Source organism: Cricetulus griseus, chromosome 7 (assembly GCF_003668045.3).
Source record: "Cricetulus griseus strain 17A/GY chromosome 7, alternate assembly CriGri-PICRH-1.0, whole genome shotgun sequence".
Taxonomy (NCBI): Eukaryota; Metazoa; Chordata; class Mammalia; order Rodentia; family Cricetidae; genus Cricetulus; species Cricetulus griseus.
Window position 1 is genome coordinate 129,373,524 of NC_048600.1, and position 26,597 is coordinate 129,400,120.

Below are 26,597 nucleotides of genomic sequence, written 5' to 3' on the forward strand. Positions count from 1 at the left end.
ACAGCCAGAACTATACAAAGAAATTCTGTCTTGAATAACCAAAAAACTAATAATAATAAAATAAAATCTTTTTTGTGTTGTTGTTTTGTTTTTTGAGACAGGGTTTCTCTGTAAAGTTGTCCTGGAACTTTCTCTGTAGACCAGGCTGGTCTCAAACTCAGAGATCTGTCTACTTCTGCCTCCCAAGTGCTGGGATTAAGGGTGTACGCCACCATGCCTGGTTAAAATAAATTAAATCTTTGAAAAGTTAATTCTGCTTTCCATAGTTTGAGTTATGTCTTTATATTGATTTAGTTTATTTAGCAAATAAAAGTCCGTCTTAAGAGCTTTCCTGCTTCCTGTCCTCAGCATACCTTTGATTCTGCTTGCTCAGGCCATGAACTTTCTGGCAGAGTGGGGTGACGAGAAGTAGGACTGGTGGGAACGAAGGGGCTGTTGTAGCTCATCCGCGTCATCACTGAGTGGTCTCCCGGCACCCCAGGCACTATTCTAGGGGACACTGGAGCATTTTCCCCAATGCCTTCTGGTACTTTCTCATTATCAAAAGGCCTTTTTGTCTCTACAGAGGTACAGATCACTCTGTCGTTTTGGGGGACTGGTGGTCGGAGGAGGGTGTCTGGTGCTGGGGATGGAACTCGGGGTCTTGAAATTGCTAAGCACATGCTGTGTCCTGCTGTGTTTCATTCCTTCTGTCTACAGTGTCCCGCACAGTTCTCTGTGTGCCAAACTTGCTCCAGGTGTGACTGTATTGAAGGTGAACTTCAACAGTGACAGCAACTCTCTTAACTGACCCCACTGTTCTACCCCAGGGTAACAGCTGACCCACTGTTCTACCCCAGGGTAACAGAGCCCACTGTTCTACCCCAGGGTAACTGACCCCACTGTTCTACCCCAGGGTAACTGACCCCACTGTTCTACCCCAGGGTAACTGACCCCACTGTTCTACCCCAGGGTAACTGACCCCACTGTTCTACCCCAGGGTAACTGACCCCACTGTTCTACCCCAGGGTAACTGACCCCACTGTTCTACCCCAGGGTAACTGACCCCACTGTTCTACCCCAGGGTAACTGACCCCACTGTTCTACCCCAGGGTAACAGCTGACCCACTGTTCTACCCCAGGGTAACAGAGCCCACTGTTCTACCCCAGGGTAACTGACCCCACTGTTCTACCCCAGGGTAACAGCTGACCCACTGTTCTACCCCAGGGTAACAGCTGACCCACTGTTCTACCCCAGGGTAACTGACCCCACTGTTCTACCCCAGGGTAACTGACCCCACTGTTCTACCCCAGGGTAACAGAGCCCACTGTTCTACCCCAGGGTAACTGACCCCACTGTTCTACCCCAGGGTAACAGCTGACCCTTTTAATCATTTTTCACTGCCACCCCAGATACTTCCAGAGATGCTCCTAGGACAGGATGAAGAGTGTAGTGTTACTAGATAGCACCCATCTCCCCTATAGCATTGTATTCCGTCTACACAGTGTGCTTAGGGTCTCCTGGACCACCTGCCCTGGGTGTGTGGAACACGACACAGCCAGACCCTCACCAATGAGCTGAAGCCACAGGGTTCGGGGGTTCCCTCCTCTGAGGAAAGCAATGCCGATTCCTTGAACATGACATAAAAATTGCAGGGGCTGGGCAAATCCTCATATAACACACGTCTCTGTTTTTACAAGGTAGTCTGGGAACCACAACTGGGCGAACCAAGTCCCTCAGGGCTGTCAGGGTGCTCTGGGTCAGGTCTTGCTGGGCGACAGGCCTACATGTCGTACAGGCGGAGCTGGTCCTGCATGTCGCAGTCAGACATCTCCCCAAACGTCTCCTTGTTGTCTTTCATGAGCTGGAAGATGGCAGCCAGCTGTTCTTTCTGAACTCTGTTGAAAAGAGAGGATGAGAGGAAAAGGATGCTCCCGACTGAAGGCGGCGTGGGGTGGGGTGCAGTGGGGTGCGGTGGAGTGGGGGGTTGGGGGCCTGTTCCATTGGCCAGGTGCAGAACTCTCCTCTTTTCTAACTACTTTTGCTCTTCAGTGTAAGACCCACCTAAAATGCAGGAGGTGTTTTGCATGAACACACTCGGCCCTGAAATACTGGGTCTCAGTTTCCTCTTGGGCCTGTAGTTGATTTGCATCTCACAGTGAGGCAAGGAGGAAGAGACCGGCATGGGTTAGGAGCAGCTTCAGTTCAGAGGGATGAGCCAGAAGCCAGGGAAATGGGTGCATGCAGACGTGGGCATACAGATGTGTAGGCAAGAGTGCTGGGCAAGGGGGACACAGGGTGAAATCTAGCCCCTGGGGCTCTGCTGCCTAGAGAAAGAGGCTCTTCTTCCTTATGTACACAAAGTGGGTGGGTATCCGGATGGACCTCGGTGTTGACCACATGCTTCTGTGGCCGCTTTGTGGTTTATGAGGTTCCATCACACCATCTGACTGGGGCGGAATGACTCCCACAGCAAATATCAAGGGTGAGCTGGACAGTGAAGCCAGGAACAGTGTGTGGTCCTGTTTGTTCTACCACACTGCCCTGTGCTCCTCAGCAGCAGGGCTACTGCATCCTGGCTCCATCTTGCTACCCTGATTTCTTGATTCTGTAGTTCCTGTCTCAACTGCCCTGAGGCCTGAAAGAACTTGAGCCACACTTGCAGGCTCAGGTCTTAGCCTCTTCCCCGGGGCCATGTCTTCTATAGCTGTGCTGTGGGTCCATCATAACCGAGGAGGCTTCAGCAAAGCTGTTAGCCACTGGACTGTCTGGAGAAGCAGTCCTGATGTGTTAGGTCTTATGCTTTTTCTTTTCTGAGACTAAAAAACAAAAACAAAAACAACTTTTAAATTGTTCTTATTGTGTGTGTGAGCCCCACAGCACACATGTGGAGGTTTCTCTGTGGAGCCCTGGCTGTCCTGGAACTAGCTCTTGTAGACCAGGCTGGTCTCGAACTCACAGAGATCCACCTGCCTCTGCCTCCCGAGTGCTGGGATCAAAGGCGTGTGCCACCAATGCCCAACTTATGCTTTTTTTTTTTTTTACTTTGATACAGTCCTCACTTTGTAGTTCTTGCTGTCCTGAAAGTTGCTATGTAGACCAGGCTGGCCTCAAACTCACAGACCCTTCTGCCTCTGCCTCCTGAGGGCTGGGGTTAAAGGTGTGTGCCAGGCTAGGTTTGTGCTTTTAATGATATTTCTACCCTTCCACACTCACATCCTCCACTCGACAAACCGTTTTTCTGTCTACTGTGGCACCTAGAAGTTGAAGTACCGATGTCCCAATTCCTACCCTCCTTTGTCTGGACAAACCAGGTCTATAGTCAGTTCCGCTCAAGAGGAAGAGGGGGGTGCAGGGTGCACTCTGTACCCCACTATGTGAAGAAAAGAGGTGTGGTGAATGGTGGGGGGGAGGTATTGAGAGCCACGGATGAAATCACCGTCAGATACGTTTTGCACTGCCTCTTAATGAGCTGTCCATAATGTTTTGGTGGTCATCATTGTGTACTTATTGTAGTTATTATTACTGTTATTATTTTTAGGATTATGGGGGAGGTGGGTGTTGAGAAGGTCTCACTACATAGTAGTCTTTGCTAGTCTGGAATTCACTATGTAAATTCTGCCCCTAGGTACTGGGATCACAGCTGTCTGTCACCACCCCAAACCCACAGAGCTGTGGTATTTACTTATTTATTTATACTTATTTTTATGTGTTCAGGAGTTTCATCTACATGTATGCATGTCTGTATGTGTTTGCCTGATGCCCTCAGAGATCAGGAGAGGGAACTGGATCCCCGGGAACCAGAGTTACAGATGCTTGTGGACCACCATCTGGGTGCTGGGAACAGAACCCACATCCTCTGCAGGAGCCAGCATTCTTAGCCAAACACCCACCTCTCCAGCCCTGGGCTGTGTGTGTTTTAATCAGGTATGCATATGGCTTGGTGCTCTGCTGGGACATCAAAGGCATCAAAATGAGAGGAGGTTTAAAGTTTGTTTCTAAAGAGGTCTTCGTTTTGTTTTAATAAAGCAAGTTGAAGAAACACACAGTAACCAAGGTCCTCTACTTAATGTTTTATTGGCTGGAACACAGGCTGTCCGCTTCGAGCCAAGCCGCCAGGAGTGTGTGGGGCTTGTGCTCACAAAGCTATGCTCAGGTTTCCGCATAAGCCTAACTAAGGGTATCCAGAGCTCACTCTCCTGTGAGGAGGAAATCCCAGCCTAGACAGGGACTTCACTATTGCTATTCAGGAACAAGTGAGCGGGACTCTGTAGGTCACCTGGCTCTGTGTCAAAGGCATTGAGTTGTGCATGTTGAGGTGTTGCCTGTTCAGCCCTAAGTCCCGAACCCAAATTACTAGGCATAGGAAAAGGCCGCCAGGAACGCACGCACGGCTTAGGAATTGACAGCTTTCTATTAAATGGAAAGTCTTCTAAAAACTTAGTGCTTTAGAAAAAAACATGTCTTCACCAACAAGTCTAAGACTTCAGAGTTGTTTGGTATATAGTATAAATACTGTCAAATATAAAATTCTGAAAAACTAACCTGGGGCTGTTGGGTGATCATCTGGTGAGGTTCAAAGTCATCTAGGAAAAGCCTAGGAAATGCACAATCCCACGACCCAGAAACCTACTGGAAGCTAATATTGCTATTGCAAGCGAAAAGTGGAGACTAGGCTAATCTGGTAAGAACACAAGAGGCCTGGACCCGAGCAAGACTCCCGGGGTGCGGGTGGGGGCGGGGACAAAAAGGGAGGCCCAATTAAAGCCAGCACCTGGCATGAATCCTTCCTGCCAGAGAGAAAGAGGAAAGACCCCAGGGTGTGTGTGTGTGACCATCTTTGTCAGCACTGGTGGGCTTCACCTCTCTTGTCTCTTCTCAAATCTGGTGGTTTGGCTTCAGTGAGAACAAAAGCACAGGGCGGTTGTGTGAACAGGGTGTTGGGGGAGGGGATGAGGGAGTGTGGGGAGCAAATATGGCTGGTGAGAAAAGCCCAAGGCCTGAGCACATAGTCTTGGCAACCTCCTCCCCAACACCTCTGAGCAGGACAGAGACAAAACCATTCCTGAAGATCTTGCTAGACCAGGGGAACCCAAGGTGTGTGTGTGGGGGGGGGGGTCAACATGTCAGCAGATTAGCAGACAAACTCTCCCCACCACCCCAAGGCTGCATGGGCTCCTCCCTGGGGGCTTCCTGTTTTGTTTGTTTGTTCTTTCAAGACAGGGTTTCTCTGTAGCTTTGGAGCCTGTCCTGGAGCTCGCTCTGTAGACCAGGCTGGTCTCGAACTCAACAGAGACCCGCCTGCCTCTGCCTGCCTAGTACTGGGACTAAAGGCGTGCGCCACCACCGCCCAGCTTTTTGTTTTTTTTTAAATCAAGCTTTTAAGATGTCAAAAGGAAAGAAAGCCTTCAGGAGGAGGCTAAGGACACCTTCATTATTCTTCCGTTCTGTAAAGAGAAATAGGGAGAAAAAGTTCATGTATCTCGCTCGGTTTACTTTAGAAGCAGCACAGGACAAGGACAGAGAGGGCACGGGGACCAGAAGGGTGATGGTTGGAGTCGCAGAGGCCACGCTAGACTCTGCAGCTTTCTCAGACCAGCAGTGTGCTCTGCACACTGTGCAGTGACACAGGCTCCACTGGTCAGTCCCCACCCCACCTCCACCACCCCCAGCCACGTTCTGAGAAACAAGAGCAGCTGGGCAGTGAGCTTGCGGATCCTTGGCTGTCTGGTTGGTTACACTCGTGACATCCTATTGCCCTAGGTAAGTTTTGCTTCCTGCTGCCTGGGTCTTTGTCTCCAGTGAGGGCTGCACCTTCTCCGGGAGGTTCCCCAGAAAGACCAAAAGCCTGGATACTTCTCTGCAGTCAAGTGATCTTATTTTGTGCCTTTGGCGCCCTCTCCTGGAAGCTGGAGTCAATGCATACTTTCAGCCATGAAATTCACTCGAGAAGAGCCAGAAAGGAAGTTAGGGCTGGGGTTCCCACCTCCCTTACTGCCCTAATATGCTGTTCCAAGCCCTCTGCTTGGGTTCTGTCTATTTGCATGAGTCAAAAGTTGACAGTCCTTCAGACTGACCTGTCAACACAGCCTAGTCCACAAGCTGGTCCCCCGTTCCCTCTATGCCGTCGCGCTGAAAAGCCATGCTTTGTCTGCTCCGCTACCTTGGGAGTGGAGTGGAAAGGCCTCTTGCCGGGGAGAGGGGTGTCAAAAGCCTGCTAGCCAATGATCCCAGTCACACAGAGGGAGGCGGCACCTCCAAGAGAAGCTTCGGAGGGAGGCAGGGACAGAGCTAATGTGGGGAGCAGGGGAGGGCTGTCATGTCCGCTCAGAGGGAACTCAAAAGGGTTAGCGTGCACGGCGGCCAGGACTCCAGTCTAGCCACTTCCGGGGAACTGGACAGTTCTGTCTGAGCAGATCCGAGGGCAGGAATTCTCAATTGAGATCAGAGAAGACCCCCCTGGGACCTCTAGCTTCCTAACTGCCACTCCCCAGGGACCTGTGAGCAAGCCTGAGGAGAGCAGAGCTGGGAGCCTCTGCAGGGCTGGGTTCTAGGTGCAGCTATGGTGGCCCAGCGGGTCATTCAAGACGAACCAGGTGCTCCCTGTGGTCAGCCTAGGAGCACGCGGAGGCACTCTGGCAGGGGCGGAGCTGATGGGCGCCCTGCCAGTCTGAGGATGGCTTCATTCACTTGATGGTAACCATGGATGGGTTTCATTATTATTATTTTACGTTTTTGATTTGTTTTTCTCGGATGTGTGTGTGGATGTGTGTATGTGGAGGTCAGGGGACAGGTCCCGGGAGCTGGCTCTCTGCTGTCATCCCTTTAGTCTTGGGGATCAAACCCGGGGTTTTATGTCTGCAGCAGGCACCTCTGGCATCGCAACAGTCCTAGGGCAGTTCCCCAAATTCAGTTAGGTCCAGATCTGTCCTTGAACTACCATCTCTCCAAAACCCAGAGACAGAGAGGTGAAGCCAAACTGAACAGCCTCTGCAACCCCAAGCATCACATGAGGCAGGGGTGTGGACAGGGTGCCCCTGGGCAGCTTCAGCTGGGGCCACATGCAGGGGTGGGGTGGGGGAGCAAGCAGATGTCAGTCAGATGGGAGAGGCGTGTGAGAGCCACGGGAAGCATGCTGGGTAGGGTAATGGAATGAACATGAACTCAGGCCCTGCTGGGGCTCCCACCAGCCTCTCCAGCACACAGTGAGGACTTCCCTATGCAGAGGAAGGTCAGGGACTCCTTCCTCACCCCAGGAGCAGCTCCTTGGCAGTCTCTAGCCTACAAACAGCCAAGCATCAGTGGGTGTCTGGAGTCCCCTGGCGACTTGGAGGCAAAGGCCCTTGGGCAGTGGAGAATCTGCTGTCTTTGAAAATGACATAGACTTTGCCTTTTCATTTCCTGGTCTCAGCTCTGAACACAGGGGCAGTGACAGACCTCAAACTGAGGCCTAGCTGCCACCCACTAACTTGGACAGATCTAAAACTTGAGGCCTAATTGCTCTCCTACTCTGACAGCCCCTCAAGGCCCACAGTGCATCGACCTGAGTGGACAGAATGAGGCTATAGTACTGCCAAAGCCCCATCTCCAGGAACATTGGAGGCGGGGACCAGGGGGGTCAGGCCCTCTCTCGCCTCTCCAGCCAGGGCCGAACCTCCTCACAGGATCTGTGACAATACCTCAGCTCTGCCACTGGAGTTCCAAAACAGCCTCAGAAAGATGAGTGAATGTCAGTGACCATGTCTGTCCTCTGCATTAACCGCAGCAGGGAGTGGGCCACACGCGGCAAGGCTGCCTCAGTCTGCAGGCCTAGCTTTCTTCAGAGCTCTTAACACCCCTGCCTACCCTGCAACATGGGAGGGATTATAGGCCTCTCCTTCTCAGAGTGAAACAAAGACACAGTAATCACCTCACAAGATGGATGCGTATTCCCATAGCACCCCAGGTCTTGGATGATGGTCCCCCATAAGTACACTAGCACCCAAACCAGCTGGACCGCTTAGGTCTACCAGGGACTTCAATTGGCCTCTGAGCGCTTTCCCCCAGACAAGGCTCTTTTTGTGTCTGGGATTCCTCGTGCATGGGAAGAACAAGCCAGGTTCAGATGGGACGAAATGCATTAATTGGTTATGGAGACGGTGGAGGAGAAGGGTTTAGACCACGTCAGTGGCACTGGGGACACATTAGCAGACAACGTGAGGAAGCAATGCTAGTCTACAAAACCAGCCTCCTTACCACAAGGGTTTGCAAGGACATTTGTGGCCCAGGACTAAAGGACTCGCTACAGGGAGGTGAGGTCAGAGGTCAGCTCAATCCTGAAATATAAACGTGGCAAATGGGGTCACAAGAGGGGGCAGCCTCCTCATCCAAGGACTCAGGGTTTCTTCCTGCCTGTGCCTAACCCACAGTGAGGAGGTTTCCTGTGAGGCCAGCATCCTGGCAGGGAGACAGGATCTTGCAAGCAGGGTGGTTGTGATACTGGAGGGCAGCTGGTGGCCCTGAGCGGCCCAGAGAGGGTGGGTAAGCTGTGCATCCCACTTCAGCCTTCTTGCCGACGCTTACGAATCAGGGCTCGTCCCCCCACTAGCCCTGGGTGCCAGGACTGGAAAATGGTGATGTTCTCAATGAGACTTTGCTATAATGCAAGGGCTCCACTCACACAGCTGGGGGCGGGACAGCAGGTGCACATGCTGGAGGCGCAGCTGGGCTGGTGCAAACCCTGCTCCTCCTGGGGCCACCTTGGCCATCCTACTGCTTCAGAGACCCCCTCAGCCACCCCCGAAGTCCAGACAAAAACGTTGAGGGGGATCCAATGGACACACTGGGGACTCTGGTGGGGGAGGGGAGAGCGGCCTGGTTTCAGAACCCAGAAGCCATACAGCTGCCTTGAGCTGTGCAGAGCTGAGCTGTGCAGAGCGGAACAGATAGAGAAGGAACCAGTAGGTGGGGGCCGGGAGGAGGGAGGCTGCCAGATGGATGAGCACCAAGAATCCAGCTCTGTCCTCAAGTGACAAATTGGTTTTGTCAGGGACTCTACGCGTAAGTGAGCAGTGAGGCCACTCACTGTTACTGGCATCTCTTTTCTCTTTATCCTCCAGGTTGGGGAGGCTTCGGGCAGAGAGAACACAAGAAATAGACTGCACTTTCCTCTCATGCTCTCCGTCTGTGATGCCTACCCCAGGGGAGCGTCCTCCCTTGATGGAGGCTGGCTGAATGTTACCACGACAAGAATGGATGCCCATCCCCACCCCACCCCCACACAACAGGGTAGAGGACATGCTGGGCTGGCTCACCCCCGCTTGGCCCTCACACTAGTGTTCCTGAAGCCGCCTACCTCTGCTCCTCCTCCAGTTCTTCTTTGGTCATCATCTTCTTGTACTGGCTTCCCCTCAGCTGCCCAGGGCTGTACTTAAAGGAGAAGGCCGCTCCTGTGGGGACAGTGGGTAAGTTTATTCTCAACTCAGGAGACCAGGCTCAATAGTTAGTTTATTCTCTCTCTCTCTCTCTCTCTCTCTCTCTCTCTCTCTCTCTCTCTCTCTCTCTGTGTGTGTGTGTGTGTGTGTGTGTGTGTGTGTGTGGTGTGTGTGTGTGGTGTGTATGTGTGTGTGTGTGTGGTGTGTGTGTGTGTGTGTGTGTGTGTGTGTGCGCGCGCGCGCGTGTGTGTGATTACACTCAGGGCCTTGCACATGCTAGTTTAGGCAACCATTGTTCCCTGAACTACATCCCAGCTCCCCTTTGTTCATTGTCAGAGAAACAGACGTGCAACAAAACTGGGCAGTGTGGCTCACACTCTTAACTCTGCCCTCGAGAGGCAGAGGCAGGACGATCTCTGAGTTTGAGGTCAGTCTGGTCTCCAGTGAGTTCCAGAACAGCCAGGGCCACAGAGAGAAGCCTATTGTCAGAGATGCCAACAAGACACGTGCACAGCCCTTGCACCAGCCTGAGAGCAGCCCCAGCTTCAGAGGGGCCACACGCTCAGTGACACAGTGACATTTACCTTCTCACCCCAGCACCTGACCTCTGGCTCATCCTATACTTTCTTATACATCTGCTTTCCTAAGCCTTGTCTCTAATGGGGGTCAGATGGAGCTGACAGAGCCAGACAGAAACTGTCCCCTTCGCTGCTCCATCTTTCAAATGTCATTCCCTCCCCAGGCCAGTTTAAGCCAGCCCAGACCTGTCTTCCTGTCTTGGAGCCAACAATTCAGCTGTTGCCTTCAAGGGTCCCCTCCCATGCCAACTCCCACCACAGTGGCCTCCTCAACCCCTGTGTATGCCGATCAGACCGACAGCAAATGCCATTCACATCCCAGGGAGCGCATGGGTCCCCACACTGGGCCCCAGGGACACAGACTTTCCTTCTCTTCTCCTAGGCTTGGGACAGCCAGGCTCAGTCTCTCTGTCCCTCCCCCCAGGTTATGAGCAACTGAAGGCACACATCAGGCCCGAGATGGGACGCACAAATGAACAGGTTTGGCAGACTGCCAGCACCGGAGAGCAGCCTCCAGTGTCTGCCTGCAGCCTGTTAGAAAGGGCAGATCTGCAGGTCTGACAGTGCCTGTGAGTGTGTGTGTGTGTGTGTGTGTGTGTGTGTGTGTGTGTGTGTGTGTGTGAGAGAGAGAGAGACAGACAGAGACAGAGACAGAGAGACACAGAGAGAGAGACAGAGAGAGCAGAGAGACAAACAGAGACGAAGAGAAAGAGACAAAGCAGAGAGAGAGAGAGCAGAAAGGGCCAGGGCATGTGACACAGTGCCAACACAGATGCCATGGTACCCCAGCAGAGGGAGGCAAGAGCTGCAGTGCTGCATGGAAAAGAGATGAGTCCGGATGAGGAAATCTGCTTGAAAGCAAAGCCCTCAGGGTCCCTCATTACAACCGCTGTCTGGGGAGGCTGAGAATGGCAGGCTGGCTGGCTTCTATCTGATGTCCCTAGGCAGAAAGCCTGAGGGATGGCGACAGCCAATGACACTGCTATCTCCTCTTCCGGCTACTATTCTAGAACTTTCTACTGCCTCTCTGAGAGTCTAAGACACCTCCACATCTTCTCACAGCAGGCCAGGCTCCCCGCTCAGAATAAAAGGTGGCTGGGATGAGCATTCTCTCCTGGCTCCAGGGAAGAAGGTTCTGGAAATGGTCTCAGAACCCACACATTCTGCAGGGACCATGTTGTCACCTCATCCAGCCTCACTTAGGATAGGGGTCCTCACTAGCCAGCTGCCCAAGGCCCGAGGCTTTCCTCATGAAGCAATTGCCACCTTTTACAAGGGCTGATTTGCTCCTCAAATTACTCCGCAAGCATTTAGAGCACGTGATTCCAGGTGCTGGTGTGATCCTGCAGTGACCAGAAGAAAAATGTACACAAAGACTCCTCACATCAACAGCTGGTCCTAGACTAAGGTGGCTGAGGTGGGAGGGGTGATGGGGGCAGGGGCGGTGGCATACATCTTTAGTCCCAGCACTTGGAAGGCAAATCGCTGTGAGTTCCAGGCCAGCCTGGTCCACATCAAGTTTCAGGCCAATTATACAGAGTGTCCAGGACAGCAAGGTGACTGAGGGTAAGGGGACAGGGCATCTGAGTCAGTCAGGGTTGGCTTGGCTGCCAGGGCTCTTGCTGGGGTGAGGTAGTGGCTCTTGGGGGTCTGAGGCAGCACTGGGCTGTCCTCCTTGCCTTCTCAGAAAGTCTCCCCTCCTCTGCAACCCCACCAGGCTAAGCACTGCCCAGCTAGGCTAATGAAAACTCCACTCCATCTGGGTCATCGGGACCAAGAGCTTTTCAAGTCCAGGATGTGGACAGATGAGGCTGGAGAGAGGCGCTCCTCTGAGCAACTGCAGTCTGCTGCCGGGAGTGGAGTGGCAGTGTTCATTCACACTGAGGGGCAAGGTCTTTGTTATCCGGAGACCTGGATACCCTGCATGCCAGGGACGACGGCTGGCTGTAGCCTGAGCTTACAAGCAATCCTCAGGATGGACCCAGAAGAACTGACAAAACCAGTGAGCCTCAACATCTGGGTCGCTGTGTTGCTGTTTTAGAAAAATAAACATAAAAAGTCCAGTCAGCTTGGTGCACGTCTGAGCTCTGGCTTATGGGGCAAGTCTTATTAGCTTGATGCGTTTCCAGCCCGCCAGGGCAGCTGACTGACTGACGCAGGCTTTAACTTAATCACACTCGGTGGGCCAAATCCAATTTTGTTAGAGCAGGGGGGCTGGATGTGAGAGGCCCCAGGGAGTGCATTTAGGGTGGGGGCTTCCTCTTCCAGGCATCATGAATCTATGAGTCGCTTGGGGAAGTCATTTTAGCGACACTAATCAATTAGCCTGGGAGGCTGAGCTGCTTATTGCAGAGGGGAGGGGGGCCTTGCTTCCTTCTGACAGCTGAGACCATTGGCCTCTCTTCCTCTGCCTGGTTATAGTGGCGGGCCATGAGAATTGGTGGCTGTTCAGGGACAGTGGCTCAGAGGAGGAAGGGCAAATTCAGGAGCAGGCATTGGGCTGGGTACAGGGCTTGCGGATGTCAGCTGAGTTAGGAACGGTGGCCCATAGATGTCTCTCTTTGCACCCAGGGGCATCCAGACTGTGACGTCAACCTCCCTTCATCATGCTCAAGTCACTAACAGGACCTTGGTACCCATGTCAGCAGGAACAGTCTCTCGGGCCACAGTCGCCATTAGCTCCTAACTGTGCTCTAGGAATGGAGAGCATGGGCCTGGCTGGCCAGGGTTGACGTCTCCACTGCCTGTGCCTGGGCACCTTCAGAGGCTATACCAGTAGAAACCCACAGCTCTGCCTGCTCTCTGAAAAGCCTGGGGATATCTCTGAGCCTCATCTGCTGACACCCACAGGATCCCCAGTTATCAAATCCCTGAACCCGTTTCCCATCGTTCCTGCCAGCACCTGACTTAAAACTGCAGTTGGTCTTGCTTTAAAAAGAAAGAAAGAGATATCTCTGTACACTTGCTATACTGATCCAATAAATATTAGCATTTTGTTTTGTTTTTCCTCCAGTTTCTTTTTGAAAGAAATAAAATGTGGCTGGGCATTGGTGGTGCACACCTTTATTTTATTTTATTTTATTGGTTTATCGAGACAGGGTTTCTCTGTATTGCTTTGGAGGTTGTCCTGGAACTCTCAGTAGACCAGGATGGCCTCGAACTCACAGCACTCGGGAGGCAGAGGCAGGCGGATCTCTGTGAGTTTGAGACCAGCCTGGTCTACATGAGCTAGTTCCAAAGCCACAGAGAAACCCTGTCTTGAAGAAAAAGAAGAAGAAGAAGAAGAAGAAGAAGAAGAAGAAGAAGAAGAAGAAGAAGAAGAAGAAATAAAATGTGATAGATCAGCCAGTCTGTCTGTCTGTCTGTCTAGAACACATGGGGGCCTCTTGGTTTCATATGTTCCTGTGGCTCCCTCCCTCCCATCTGAGCCACCCAGGGCTCAGGAGAAGCAGCCCCATCTCCGAGGAGGCCTCCTAACAAAATTCACCCTAGAGAGTCAACAGAAAGACAGGCATGGTTGGGAGGGGGAGAAGAGACCAGGCAGCCAGAGACAGCCAGGGAGATTTTACTTCTAAAAGAAGGCCTCCTGCCCCCACAATACTTATTTTACAGACAGAAAAGCAAGGACCAAAGTGAAGGACGTATGCAGGAAGGTGAGGGATTATCCCATAGCCCCTCTCACTCCATTCATCCTCAGGCTGCCCCGTGGTCCCCCAATTCTCAGATCCCACTACCCCCAGAGTGGCCCAGGGAGAGCCAAAGACTACAGCCTCATGGGAGTGGGTGCTGCTCACCATCCTCTTCCTCGGGCTCCTCCGTGGGTGGCCCCGTCTCACTGTCTGAGTCTTGCTCTTCATCCTGCAAGACAATGGCAGGGTCAGTGCTACTTAGCTAGCTGAACCCTGTCCTCTCAGGAAAGTGTGAGGTGTGGGCTGGGGAGTGGAGGTGAGTGAGGAGGGAGTGGGGGAGATATCTCCAAGGTCCAATGTGAGCATGTCCAGCAGCCATGGTGGAATCTGTGGTGTCAGGGCAAAGTCAAGGATGAGGAGGAGGTGACAGAGAACTCTGGGTACCACAAGCCCTCAACTTGAGCCACTCCCAAGTAGTGCCTGTCCAGGCATTTTGGTAAGTGGCCTGGAACACCCACCCTCACCTTAATAAGAGACACGGAAAAAGCTAGCTGGCTGTACTACCTAGGGCCAAGGCCAGCTCAACAGCCCAGATATTCCAAGATAGTAGCCTTCTGGCGGCTTCTAACAGTATTTTCTGTCTTCAGTCAGCTCAGTGACCATTTACCCAAAATTGGAACTCCACACCCTTAGCCTGGTCTCTCCCACACATGGATTCAATAAACAGATGGTTGGGAGAGACATCCCATCCCGTCCCGTCCCGGGATGGCCTTGGTGGAAGGAAGGAGTGACTTCAACTTGAGGAATGTTTGAGGATGAGAGAGACATGTGATCGGCCAACTATGTGGGCCTGGAGGATGTGGGGGGGAGGGGATGAGCGGTCCAAGGAAGCCTAGCAGGCCAGTGTGGAAACGTCAGGTTTGAGGGGGAGGGCATAGGTAGAGCCTACAGTGGAGACAGACAGTGATGTAGGTCTAGGGTACCCAAGGAGCCGTCAGCCTCAGTAGGAGGCTCCCCAACAGAACAGCAAGCTGAGCCTGGGAATAAAGTTTTCACAAACCCCATGGTAGTTGTTGGGTCGCAAGCGGCCAATCCGGGGCCTTGAGCTCCTGAGGATATAGGGCCAGTGCCTACCACGCAGCAGAGCTCACAGACTCGGCGCTAGCTATGTAGAAGCCGTACTGCTCCAGCACAGTCAAGGCTATGTCCTGACAGACCAGACATCTCCCCAGTTTTGAAAGCAAAGTATCTTTGTAGCTAAGGGAGGTGAGCAGGTTGAATAGGAGTAACCCTATTGATACAGAGGACTCACTCTGAAGAATCTGTTGTCTATGGGGCTGGAGAGATGGCTCAGAGGTTAAGAGCACTGACTGCTCTTCCAGAGGTCCTGAGTTCATTTCTCAGCAACCACCCACTATGAGATCTGGTGCCATCTTCTGGTGTGCAGATATACATGGAAGCAGAATGTTGTATACATAATAAATAAAATCTTAAAAAAAAAAAAGAATCTGTTGTCTAGACTAAAAACATTTATCTAGAGCTTTTATACAACAGCACTGGAAACTGATGGGGAGTTAAGAAACTCTTAGCTAAATACACTTGGCTAACATGATCTCCAAAATGTCAACCAGTCCAGTCACCACAGGACGTGCAGAGGAGGTATGTGTACACTGACTATGAGAAAGAATCAAAAGAATTTATTGGGGGGGTTGGGACACTGGGCAGACTACACAAGCCTGAGGAACTGAGTTTGGATCTTCAGCAGCCATGGAAAAGGGCAGAGCTGTGCATGTCAGTAACTCTAGAGCTGGGGTATGTGGCGGGGAGACAGGCAGATGCTCAGAACTTACCAGCTAGCCAGCCTACACAACTGGGGAACTCTGGATTCAGTGAGAGCTCCTGTCTCAAAAGATAAGGTGGAGCTGGGCATGGTGTCGCACACCTTTAATCCCAACACTCAAGAGGCAGAAGCAGGAGGATTTGAGAGTTTGAGGCCAGCCTGGTCTACATGGTAAGTTCCAAGCCAGCCATGGCTACATAGCATCGTGTGTGTGTGTGTGTGTGTGTGTGTGTGTGTGTGTGTGTGTGTGTGTGTGTGTGTGTCTACAGGCCAGAGGAGGATACCAGGTGGCCTGCTCTAGCACTCTCCATCTTGTTCCCCTCAGACCAGACAGGGTCTCTCACTGAACCTGGAGCTAGGCTGGCAGCCATGATACCCCTTTTGTCTTTGACCCCTCAGTGCTGGAGTTACAGGTATATGAGCACATGTTGTTTTTACATGGATGCTGGGGATTCAAACTCAGGTTCTCACCCATGTGCAGCAAGCACCACCTCCCCAGTCCCTAGAATGGGTCTTAATCTAAGCCCTCTATCCTTATCAGAGAGAACCCAGGCATAAAGAGACACTGGCACACACAGAAGACCACATGCATGCCAAGGAGAGACGCTCCAGAAGAAATGCACCCTGCCAAACCCTTGGTTTTGGACTTTTGACCTCAGAGAAAATAAATTGCTGTTGTTTAAGCCCCCAACCCATGGTATTTCACTGCAGTGGCCCTGGCAAACCCATACAGCAGGCTTCCGGTGACAGTAAGCCAACCTCATGAAAACTAAACACTAACACAGGCTGATGTCATCCTGGCTGGTCCCCCAGCAGGACTGGCTGAGGCTCAAAGCCAATCACCTCACAGGCAGTTCTGCCTGCTGCTCTCTGCAGTGTGCTAAATAAACCTGCCTGCTTTCTAAACAAAACAAAGCAACAGCCAATCACCCCACTGAGTCTCAGCTCAGGGTAACTGAATGGATACTCTGTTTAACTGCCTATGTTCTGGGTTAATTTTCCAGTTTAGCTTCTTCCAGGGGTGGCAAGAGACAGAAAGTCTCCAACCAGCATCCCCAAGGACCCAGGCAGACAGCACTGCAGAGGAAGGGTCAGGCTGGCTTCTGGAAGATTAGAGGAAGGCAAAGTGTGTGTGTGTGTGTGTGTGTGTGTGTGTGTGTGTGTGTGTGTGTGTGTGTTGGCTTCTGGAAGATTAGAGGAAGGCAAAGCGTGTGTGTGTGTGTGTGTGTGTGTGTGTGTGTGTGTGTGTGTGTGTGTGTGTGTGAACCCATCTGCTGTCCCAGGAGATGCTTCTGTCGGGATCCTACCAACAAGATCAGCATGAACCCCGTGTCTAGCCACCAAAGCTAACCCAGGGTGTGATGACCTGTACAAATCTGATGCCCATCTGGACTGGCTTTAGACCATGGCAGCTCCACTAGGCAGGTGGAGTTCACTCTGGTCCCAGCTCTTGGGGGGGGGTCTCCTGGAGAAAATGTAAAGCAGGAGGGGCTGGGGGAGACTGCCTGCAAGTCTCTCCCCTTAGTGGAAGGCTATTTTCATCTTTGCATGAGGCGGGGAGGGTTGGCAGTCTGGCTAGAGAGCAGAACTGGCTAGTGCCAGCCAGCCCAACCCCAGAGCCCGTCTCCCCAGAGGTCTCAGCAGATCAGTTCTGCCACCCCCACCCCCCCACCCCCGCCTCCAAACAATGCTGGGAGGACGCTTGAACCCCACTTACTAAGTCTCTACTTGCCACCAATGAGAAGGCGTACTTCTTAGGGCAAGGAACTTCTGTTCAAAGTCAAACCACTCACCCTGTCCCTTGCTGGCCCTCTCAATCCGTCCAGCTCTTCCGGGCAGCAGCCCGACACTCATTCCATCACAGCACCTGACAAGACTCCAGCTCCCTTGACCACCAAAAGTCACCTCCCTCTTCTGCTGGCCCACTCGGGCCTTCCTGAGGTCCTGGGCTCACTCTCTAATTTTCCCTACTTTGAGAACACTGTATTGACGACCCTTTAAACCAGTCTCTATTTTTTGTTTGTTTTATGCATGGATGTCGTGAATGTCTGTTCTAGTACCACGGGCATACCTGGTGCTACAGAGGCCAGAAGAGAACATTGGATTTCCCTGAACAAGAGTTACAGATAGTTGTGAGCTGCCATGTAGATGCTTTGAATCGAATCTGGAAGAGCAGCCAGTGCTCTTCATCATCTCTCCAGCACCCACAAGCTCGTTTTTTGTTTGTTTTTGAGACACAGTCTTGTAGCCCAGGCTGGCCTTGAACTTTTTTTTTTTTTTTTTTTTTTTGGTTTTTCCAGACAGGGTTTCTCTGTGGCTTTGGAGGCTGTCCTGGAACTAGCTCTTGTAGACCAGGCTGGTCTCGAACTCACAGATATCTGCCTGCCTCTGCCTCCCGAGTGCTAGGATTAAATGTGTGCACCACCACCGCCCAGCTGAACTTGCTACATAGCTGAGAATGACACTAACTTCCAATCCTTCTGCCTCCACCTCCCAGGTGGCACCGGCTAGGTGTAACAGTTTAAGGCCTGTGATCTGTCCTTTGTCATTCACTCTTGGGTCTCTTGACTCACTCTGTCTGACCAGAGGTCTCCCAGATCACAGGGCCTGACAGCTCATAGCTGTTTGGGTACCTGGATCTGCAGGACGGTAAGAGGTGTCAAGGCTTCCCTATGCGGGTAGCTCTCTTTGTCTCTCTGCACTGAGCTCCATGTCAGGCCAACGAGGGAGAAAAAGATTTAGCACTTAGGCAAACACTAGACCCAATGTAAAAAGTGCCAGTTTCTGCTTGAAAACTTCCTGCACTGGTGAGCTCACTCCCTTACAGAGCATAAGACAGGGCTGTGGCAGTGGGGGGCTAGTGAGGCCATGAGCGGGAGGGTAGAGAGATAACTGAACCTGCCTTTGGTGAAGAGCCAGATAGCAGCAAGTTTTTGTTTTGATTTTTGTGGGTTTTGCACATTCTCTATTGAAAAAGACCTGACAGGTGCCTGCTGTGTTGGACCTGTAGTAGCACTGGGGAAGGGACGGTGAATGAGGGGTGGGTAAGGGCCTGTTCTCACCCTTGTGTGCAGACATTCCTCTGCACAGACAATGTGCTCAAAAATAAAAGATGACCTCATGCTGGTTAAGTGCTCTGAGCAGAGCCAAATAGGATGATGCAGGGGGGAGAGAGCCGAGAGCGAGCAGAGAGGAGGGTGATTGCCATCTGCTAACGTGGCCAAGGGAATGGAGACAGGATGTGCACAGGGCTTGAAAAAAGATGCTGGCTGAGCATACCAGGCAGTCAGTCAACACGAGTGTCTAGACATGGGCCTGAGCACAAGGAAGACTCCGGTGGCCTCAGTGGGGACAGTGAACATTGTGATCAAAGTCCATCAGCCTTAGAGGCTGGAGTCTACTCCGCTGTAGCAGAATCTGCAGAGGGCTTCGAGCAATGAGGCTGGGATATGGTTTCTGGGTTAATGAAAGGCAGACTGGGAGCTGATGGAGCTGGGCAGCCTGGGGCACATGGGCAGCAGGAGCCCGGGAAAGGTTATCAGACAGCCTGCAAGAACACAGCATGGGACAGCAGCCAGCAAGACTAGAGGGGAGCTGCTCCGGTACGAGGAGGCTCTGGGAGACAGGCAAGAGGGCTTGTGGGGTGGAGAGAAAAGAGGAGAGCAAGACAGGCCTGGACTTCTGGCCTAAACAGCGTGGGGAGGAGAGGAAGAATCTGAGCAGACAATGACAGACACCAGAGGAGAACGGGCATCCGCAGGAGATGGGAGAGGCCATTGTGAATGCATTTGGTGTCCCTCACTGTCCTCAGGACAATGGTGGCTGTGTGTTCTCGAAGACAGCAATGGTGGAACAGGCCCAGAAGCCTTCAGTTGATATTATACACCAGAAGCTTTCCACTGGGAGGGAGGAGGGGAGAGAGAAACTCCAAGCATGAGAGCACACTCATCCACACTTACACAAACTCCAAGCATGAGAGCACACTCATCCACACTTACACACAAGCATGCACTGGGCAAGGGGCTAGCTCATAGTGCAGGGAAGGCTGGGAATGGAGTTGGAGGAAGGAGTGTGTGTGAGTGTGAGTGTGTGTGTGTGTGTGTGTGTGTGTTGGGGACAGCCTGAGACAGAGATGGACTGACTCTTTGTTCTTTCAGCTAGCACTCACACTCCAACCGTATCCTGTCCAGACATCCAGTCCAAAACTGTCTCAGGCTCGAATCACAGTCCCGTCAAGGGCACATTCTCCAGCCTGAAGCAGACTCACTCAAATGAGCAGGCATGACAGGCTCAATCCCATCAGATTAACAGTTTTGGGCAATGCTTCCATGGTAGGGTCTAGAGGACACCAAGGGCTTCATAAAACCAGAATGAAACAAACATACAAAAGCCCCAAGGGCCACAGTCTGCACTTCCCCCAGCCCCTCTGCCACATCTCAAAACAGAAAGAGAAGAAAATCAAGAAGGGATCCATGGGGTCAGAATTGAGAGAGTTGGGGAATGCAGCCACTCATCCAGGACAGCCAGCTTAGTAAACTGAACATAACCGAAGGTTGGGCTGGGCTGTCAGTCATAAGTAGGTTTAGAGCACTTGCAGGTCCATCCCCAGCAGGCATGTGCACACGTGCAGACATACACACACAGAGACAGACACACACAGACACACAGAGTAGGTAGACTGCTTTAAAAATCTCTTTAAGGCTTTGGCCAGTGGAGAAGCCAGCTTCACACTCCCTAGGAGTGGGAGTTGTGGGTGGTTTGGCTCAGAGTGAGACTTGTTGCAGACCAGCAGCCGATACTGCTGGCGGAGGAGGTACTTTCAGGTCTTGAGATGTATCTCCAGACTCTGAGTCCTCAAATAATAAGAACTTACCCAGGAACTCCCCTTATCGATGGTTTGGGGTTCAGCTTTGTGTGTATATGTGTGTGTGTAATTAAGAAGATTTTAGGGGCTGGAGAGATGGCTCAGAGGTTAAGACCACTGACTGCTTTTCCAGAGGTCCAGGGTTCAGTTTTCTGTATCAATATGGTGGCTCATAACCTATCCTTAACTCCAGTTCCAGGGATCCAATGGCCTTTTCTCTAAGGGCACTAGGCATACACATGGTTCACAAACATACATCAGGAAAAACACTCATACATCTAAAATATGATTTAAAATGTAAAAAAAAAAAATTATTCTTATGGCGAGGGGGGGGGCTCCAGATGGGGTTTCTCTATGTATCTGTGGAGCAGAGTTAGTCGGATCTCTGTGAGTTCGAGACGAGCCTGGTCTACAAGAACTAGTTCCAGGACAGCTTTCAAAGCCACAGAGAAACCCTGTCTCGAAATCCCCCCCCCAAAAAAACCCCTCAAATTTAAGAAAATAATTTCTAGGCTGGAGAGACAGCTCAGCGGTTAAGAGCATTTGATGCTCTTGCAGAAGACCCAGGTTCTGTTTCCAGCACCCACATGGTGGCTCACAACACTCTGTAACTCCAATTCCAGGGGATCTGACATCCTCTTTGGCTTCTATGGTACACATGCATATATAGGCAAAACACTCACACATACGAAATAATTTTTAAAAATAGACTATTTGCAGCCGGGCGTTGGTGGCGCACGCTTTTGTCTCAGCACTCGGGAGACAGAGGCAGGCGGATCTCTGTGAGTTCAAGGCCAGCCTGGTCTCCAGAGCGAGTGCCAGGATAGGCTCCAAAGCTACACAGAGAAACCCTGTCTCAAAAAACCAAAACAAACAAACAAAAAAAATAGACTATTTGCTATAGTGTACTCGGTGGTGCATGCCCGTAATCCCAACCAATGTTCAGGAGGCAGAAATGAAGAACCAAGAGTTCAAGGCCTCTGGGCGTTGGTGGAGCACGCCTTTACCCCAGCACTGGAGAGGCAGGAGGATCTCTGTGAGTTCGAGGCCAGCCTGGTCTCCAGAGGGAGTTCCAGGACAGTCAAGGCTACACAGAGAAACCCTAACTCAAAAACTAAAAAGAGTTCAAAGCCGAATTTGGCTACTCAGTGAGTCCCAGACACCCTTAAGGTAAATGAAACCCTGTCTCAACACAACAGACCTGGCAGTTGACTGGGTGAGATGAGTCTGGCACTGGTGTGAGCACACACATGAAATAAATAGGTGTATTAATAATAAAAGAGTTTAGCATGTATCGTTCTAGCAACAGGTCTCTCCTTTTTCAGTGCTAGCAATCTAACCCATGACCTCATCTAAACTACACAAGTGCTTTACCACTAGGCAACATCTCTAGCCTTCAAGGACATTTTCCCATATAAACTTAATGTCAGTGCTCACACACACAGAAAATCCAGCCCCCATACAGCACTTATAAATGCCTCAGAGTTGGAGATTTAGCTAGACAGTACAGTGCTTGCTTGGCATGCCCCAGGCCTTGGCTTCCACTCCAAGCATCATATACACAAAAGTCTCTACTCTGGACTGGAGAGATGGCTCAGCAGTTAGTAATACTTGATGTTCTCGCAGAGGAGCTGGGTTCTGTTCCTAGAACCCACATGGTGGCTCACAACCATCTGTAACTCCAGTTCCAGGGGAACCAGATGCCCGCTTCTGGCCTCTGCAAGTAGTGCGCATGCAGGCAGGCAAATATTCATACACATAAAATAAAAATAAATGGATCGCCGGGCGTTGGTGGCGCACGCCTTTAATCCCAGCACTCAGGAGGCAGAGGCAGGCAGATCTCTGTGAGTTTGAGGCCAGCCTGGTCTCCAGAGCGAGTGCCAGGATAGACTCCAAAACTACACAGAGAAACCCTGTCTCGAAAAACAAAAACAAAACAAAACAAAACAAAAAAAAAAAAAAAAGAAAAGAAAAAGAAAGAAAGCTCCGGGGCTGGAGAAATGGCTCAGAGGTTAATCACGCTGTCTGCCCTTCCAGAGGTCCTGAGTTCTGTTCTCAGCAACCACATGGTGGCTCACAACCATCTGTAATGAGATCTGGTGCCCTCTTCTGGCCTGCAGGGATGCATGCAGACAGAACACTGTATACATAATAAATAAATAAATCAAAAAAAAAAAAAAAAAAAAAAAAAGCTCTGCTTCCCTGCTTTACAAAGGAACAACTTTTGTCCCAACACTGTTGCCTCACAGATCTTGTGGGAACTAGGTGTGCCCGCCAGGCTTCCTGCACTGCCTGCCCCAGTAATCCCACGAGAGAGAGGAAAACACAGTCTAATAATGTGATCCTACCTCTCCTAGTCCCTGCCTGGGCTGTAAACTGACGGGGAGTGGGGAGGAAGGCCTCCTGGACCTCAGGTTGGCTGGCCTCACCCCTGCTCCTTGAATCTCCACCCAGGCCTATCTCCTCCCACCACCAGGTTCCTGGCCTTGAGGGCACGCAGCCTGCAAGGGGGCATGCTGCCCTGGTGATCTCCAGCAGCAGCTGAAGGCTGCCTCCCTGGGCTCCTTTTCAGTAATCAGCTTTGTGAGTCAGAGTCTGCAGCTGCCACAGAAGGCCCGGCCTTGCTGGGAAAGGAGCAGACTGGATTAGGAGGGAAATGGAAGAGGGGATGGATGAGGTGGGAGAGTTGAGTTAAGCCTCTCAGGGGCAGTGGGGTGGGCCCTGGAGCCTGGCTGTTGCCTTTCACCTAGGGACCATGAAGGGGCCTCCACGGAGGACATCATCCCAGCCCGAGTTATCTTCCCTGGGGCATATCCCACCCCTGCCCCGGCAGTGTGAAGAAAGAAGAAGGGGCTGGAAACACCTGGAAATGCCTGAGTCCATTTCAAGACAACCTCTAAGCCTCTGCTTCTAGCGCTGAAGCCCACAACTGTGAAGCGTGGGAGGGACGGCACACAAAGGCGCCTGTGTCTCTCAGACCCTCACCTGGGACTCTGCCCACTGGATATTTCAGGCAGGCGTACAGGGTCTGCTCTGAGCCCAGACTCACAGGCCTGATCTCCACATGAGGAAACTGCCTTAATGTTAAGGGGATTCCCTCAGGACAGCTCGGCTGCCATCTTGAACTCTCTTCATCCTACCTTGTCCTCCAAAGCCTGGGCATGGTGATGAGTGTGCCTTCGTTTTGTTGTTTCGTTTGGAATGGGAGGGGGGTTCACTATGTAGGCCAGGCTGGATTTGACTCACAGAGATCTTCCTCCTCTGTTTCTCATAAGGCTTTGGGAAGCTGAGGCAGGAGGATTTCGAGTTTGAGGTACACAGTGGGCTCCAGGTCAGCCCAGGCTACATTTCAAGAATCCACCTCACTAACCAACCAAACCCAGAAAAATCCAAAACGCCGACTTGGGTTAATTAATGAAGGCATAGTATAGCTCTAACTATAGTTCTAACTATAACTGACCCCATTACAGGATGAGTGTCTCAAAAAGCCTTGTAGAAAGTTCCTTAAGAAATCACCTATTCCAAAGGATCGAGATGGGACTGTGCCTAACTTTGGTCTAGACAGAATCTGATGCTGAGTGAGAAAGAGAAACAATTGGAAACAGGGCTGGTGGAGAGTCTGTGATAGTCTGAGAGGTACCCCAGGCCCCACCTGCCATTCACCCCAGGTTGGTGAGGCTCCCTGGGTTGAACACAATACCGCTCCTCACAGCCGGGCTCGGTCAGTTAGAAGCCACTCTAATGACACAATTAGTCACCCACTTGTCAAGCAAAGAGCCGCGAGTAGGGGGTCTGGCAGACTCAGCAAAGAGAAAGGCCTGGGCCCAGTCTCACTGCCGCCTCTTCAGTCCCACGAGCTTTAGTCCCGTGTAAACCACTGTGTCCATCAAGGGACAGAGGAGGTACCCGCAGATACGCTGACCATACAGCAAGGCAGCAAGCCCACGGCTTCAGGATGAAGGCTCAGGATGAAGAACAAAGTGTTAAAATTGATTAGAGACTGGAGTGGGTGGCGGGTGGCTTGGCCTGGCCCTTTGAGATCCCAGTAACCCGGGGCAAGCCAGGATCCAATCTACAGTGCATCAGAGAAAGAGGGGTACCCTGAAGGAGGCCTGCTCAGCTGACGGCCGGCTCCTGGGAGGTCAGGACGGTGGTGTGTGTGTTGGGGGGGGCGGGGTAGGGCCTCTTGTTGCACCTTTTGTTCCGCGGGCTCATCTGCAACCCAGGGGTGGGGACTGGGGGTGCCAAAGCCTACAAGCAGCCTGAGAACGACGATAACATGGTCCCAGTAAGTGCTCTTCCTTTCCGGCCAGTCCTCCCGGCCTCACCCACACTGACACCCACACTGACTCTGGACTCTGGATTTCAAGTTGACCTAAAAGACAGGCAACTTCCCTTCTCGCGCACCCCATCCCAAAGTACTGTTGTCAAGACTAAGCTAACTCCAATTCAGACCCTGAAGTAGGGTACGTGCCCGGGATTTGGGCACGGGTGGGCAAAGGCGGGAGGAGAGGAGGGTGCGGAGCAGAGTGTCAGCGGCGTGGGAGGCCCGGGGACGCCAGAGGTGGGGGGGGGGGCAGGGAGACAGGGAGGGAGGGAGGGGAGGGGAGGCCAGCTCCACTTTGGGGGAGGATGGAGCGTCCCGGCCGCAGGAACCCTCCTTTCCTGCCGGCCGCTGGCTCGGCCCTTCCTGGGGAGGTCCGGCCGGCCGGCCGGCGGGCTCGTGGATGTCCTACCAGGGACCCCACGGGGGGCCCGGTGCGTACCTGCCGCCCCTCGTCCGCAGGCTCCTCCGCCGCGGGCTTCCCCGGCTCCGCCGTGCGCTCGGGCTGGCGCGGCTCCGCGGGTGCGGGCTCCGGGGCGCAGGGCTCGGGAGGCTCAGGCGGCGCGGGAGCCCCGGGGCCTCGGTCGGGGACGCGCGTTCCGGGGCCGGGGCCGGGCCGGGGCCGCCCCACGCCGCAGCAGCAGCCAGGCGAGCAGCAGGGCCAGCGCCGTGGCCAGCGCCGGCAACGCGGCCAGCAGTTCCGCCGGCGCCTCCATCGCGCGGCCGCCGAGTGCCCGCCCGCCGGGACCCAGAGGGAGCCCCGCGCCCCGCGCCAGGCCACGCCCGCGCCAGGCCACGCCCCGGGGCGGAGTCGCGCTCTGACCACGCCCCCTAGCCCTCAGGGTGGCTTGGAGTCCGGACCTTGGGAGGCGCTGGAAAGCTCACCCCTCGCTGGCTGATGCTCTGGGGCACCGGCTCAGCTCCGGCTTGCTGGATGGGGTGAAGGGCTCATTGTTCATTGTCTTTACCTTGGCTTCATTTCAGCCCTGTGCAGAAGTTCGTTTTAGAGATGGTGGTGCAGACCTGTGATGCCAGCACTTGAAAAGTGGACGGGTGCAGGAGGATGAGGAGTTCAAGGTTACAGTGAGTTCTGTGCCGTAGAAGATTCCCTCTCAAAACAACACACAACACACACACAAATGCTCAGCCTTAGAGCGTTGATGATCTGGACTCTACGGAAGAAACGTGTGCAGGCAAGTCCAAGAAGGTTCATGGAAACTGAACACTAATGCCACACAGGGAAAATCACAGAGGGACATGGTGGCTCTCGCCCTTGATCCCGGATCCCAGCACTCCAGAGGCGGAGGCGGAGGCAGACGGTCCTCGGTGAGTTCAAATACAGTCTGGTCTACATAGCAAGTTCCAGGTCAGCCAGGGTTGCATATGAGACCCTGTCTCAAAGAGACAAGGGAAATCCCTCATGGTTACTGGCAGCCATGGCCCACAGCTGTGACATTTGTGAATTTTTCCTAAAGGCTTCTTTCTCATCCTGGCTTCAGCAAGAGGCTGGAAATGAGGCGGAAAGAAGGGTGTTTTTGTTTTTCTATGTCTTTTCTAGGGCTCTATTGATTAAAATATAAAACACACTGTGACCAACTGTGTATTTATTCCCCTAAAACTCCCCGCCCACCTTTTAATTACTTTGAATAAATACGAGGCAGACAAAGTTTGTCAGGAAAAAAAAGGAGTAATGGAAAACAAACAAACAAACAAACTCAACTTGTTAATGCATGTCTGTAATCCCAGTATTCAGTAAAGAAGGTCAATTCAAAGCCAGGCTGGGTCAGCCTTAGCTACATTAGACCCTGTCTTAAAAAGGAATGGAAAGGAGGTGGGCTCCCCAGGATAGTGGCGCACACCAATAATCCCAGCTATTTGGAAAGTCAAGAACATCTCTTGAGGCCAGTTAAAGGCACACCTGAGCAGTCTTAGCTCACACACAAAGTGGGGTTCCAACTTCTGCTAGATG

General features: G+C 52.3%; 1 protein-coding gene across 1 annotated transcript; it reads right to left on the reverse strand.

Annotated features, from left to right (window-relative positions):
• Nucleotides 1–275: 275 nt before the first annotated feature.
• Nucleotides 276–25,383, reverse strand: Mxra7 (matrix remodeling associated 7). Its single transcript, XM_027425572.2, is given in 5 exon segments — nucleotides 276–1,878; nucleotides 9,315–9,408; nucleotides 13,766–13,829; nucleotides 25,071–25,238; nucleotides 25,240–25,383. Coding segments are annotated over 5 exon segments (546 nt in total). The 5' UTR covers nucleotides 25,345–25,383; the 3' UTR covers nucleotides 276–1,763.
• Between the last annotated feature and the right edge of the window lie 1,214 nt (nucleotides 25,384–26,597).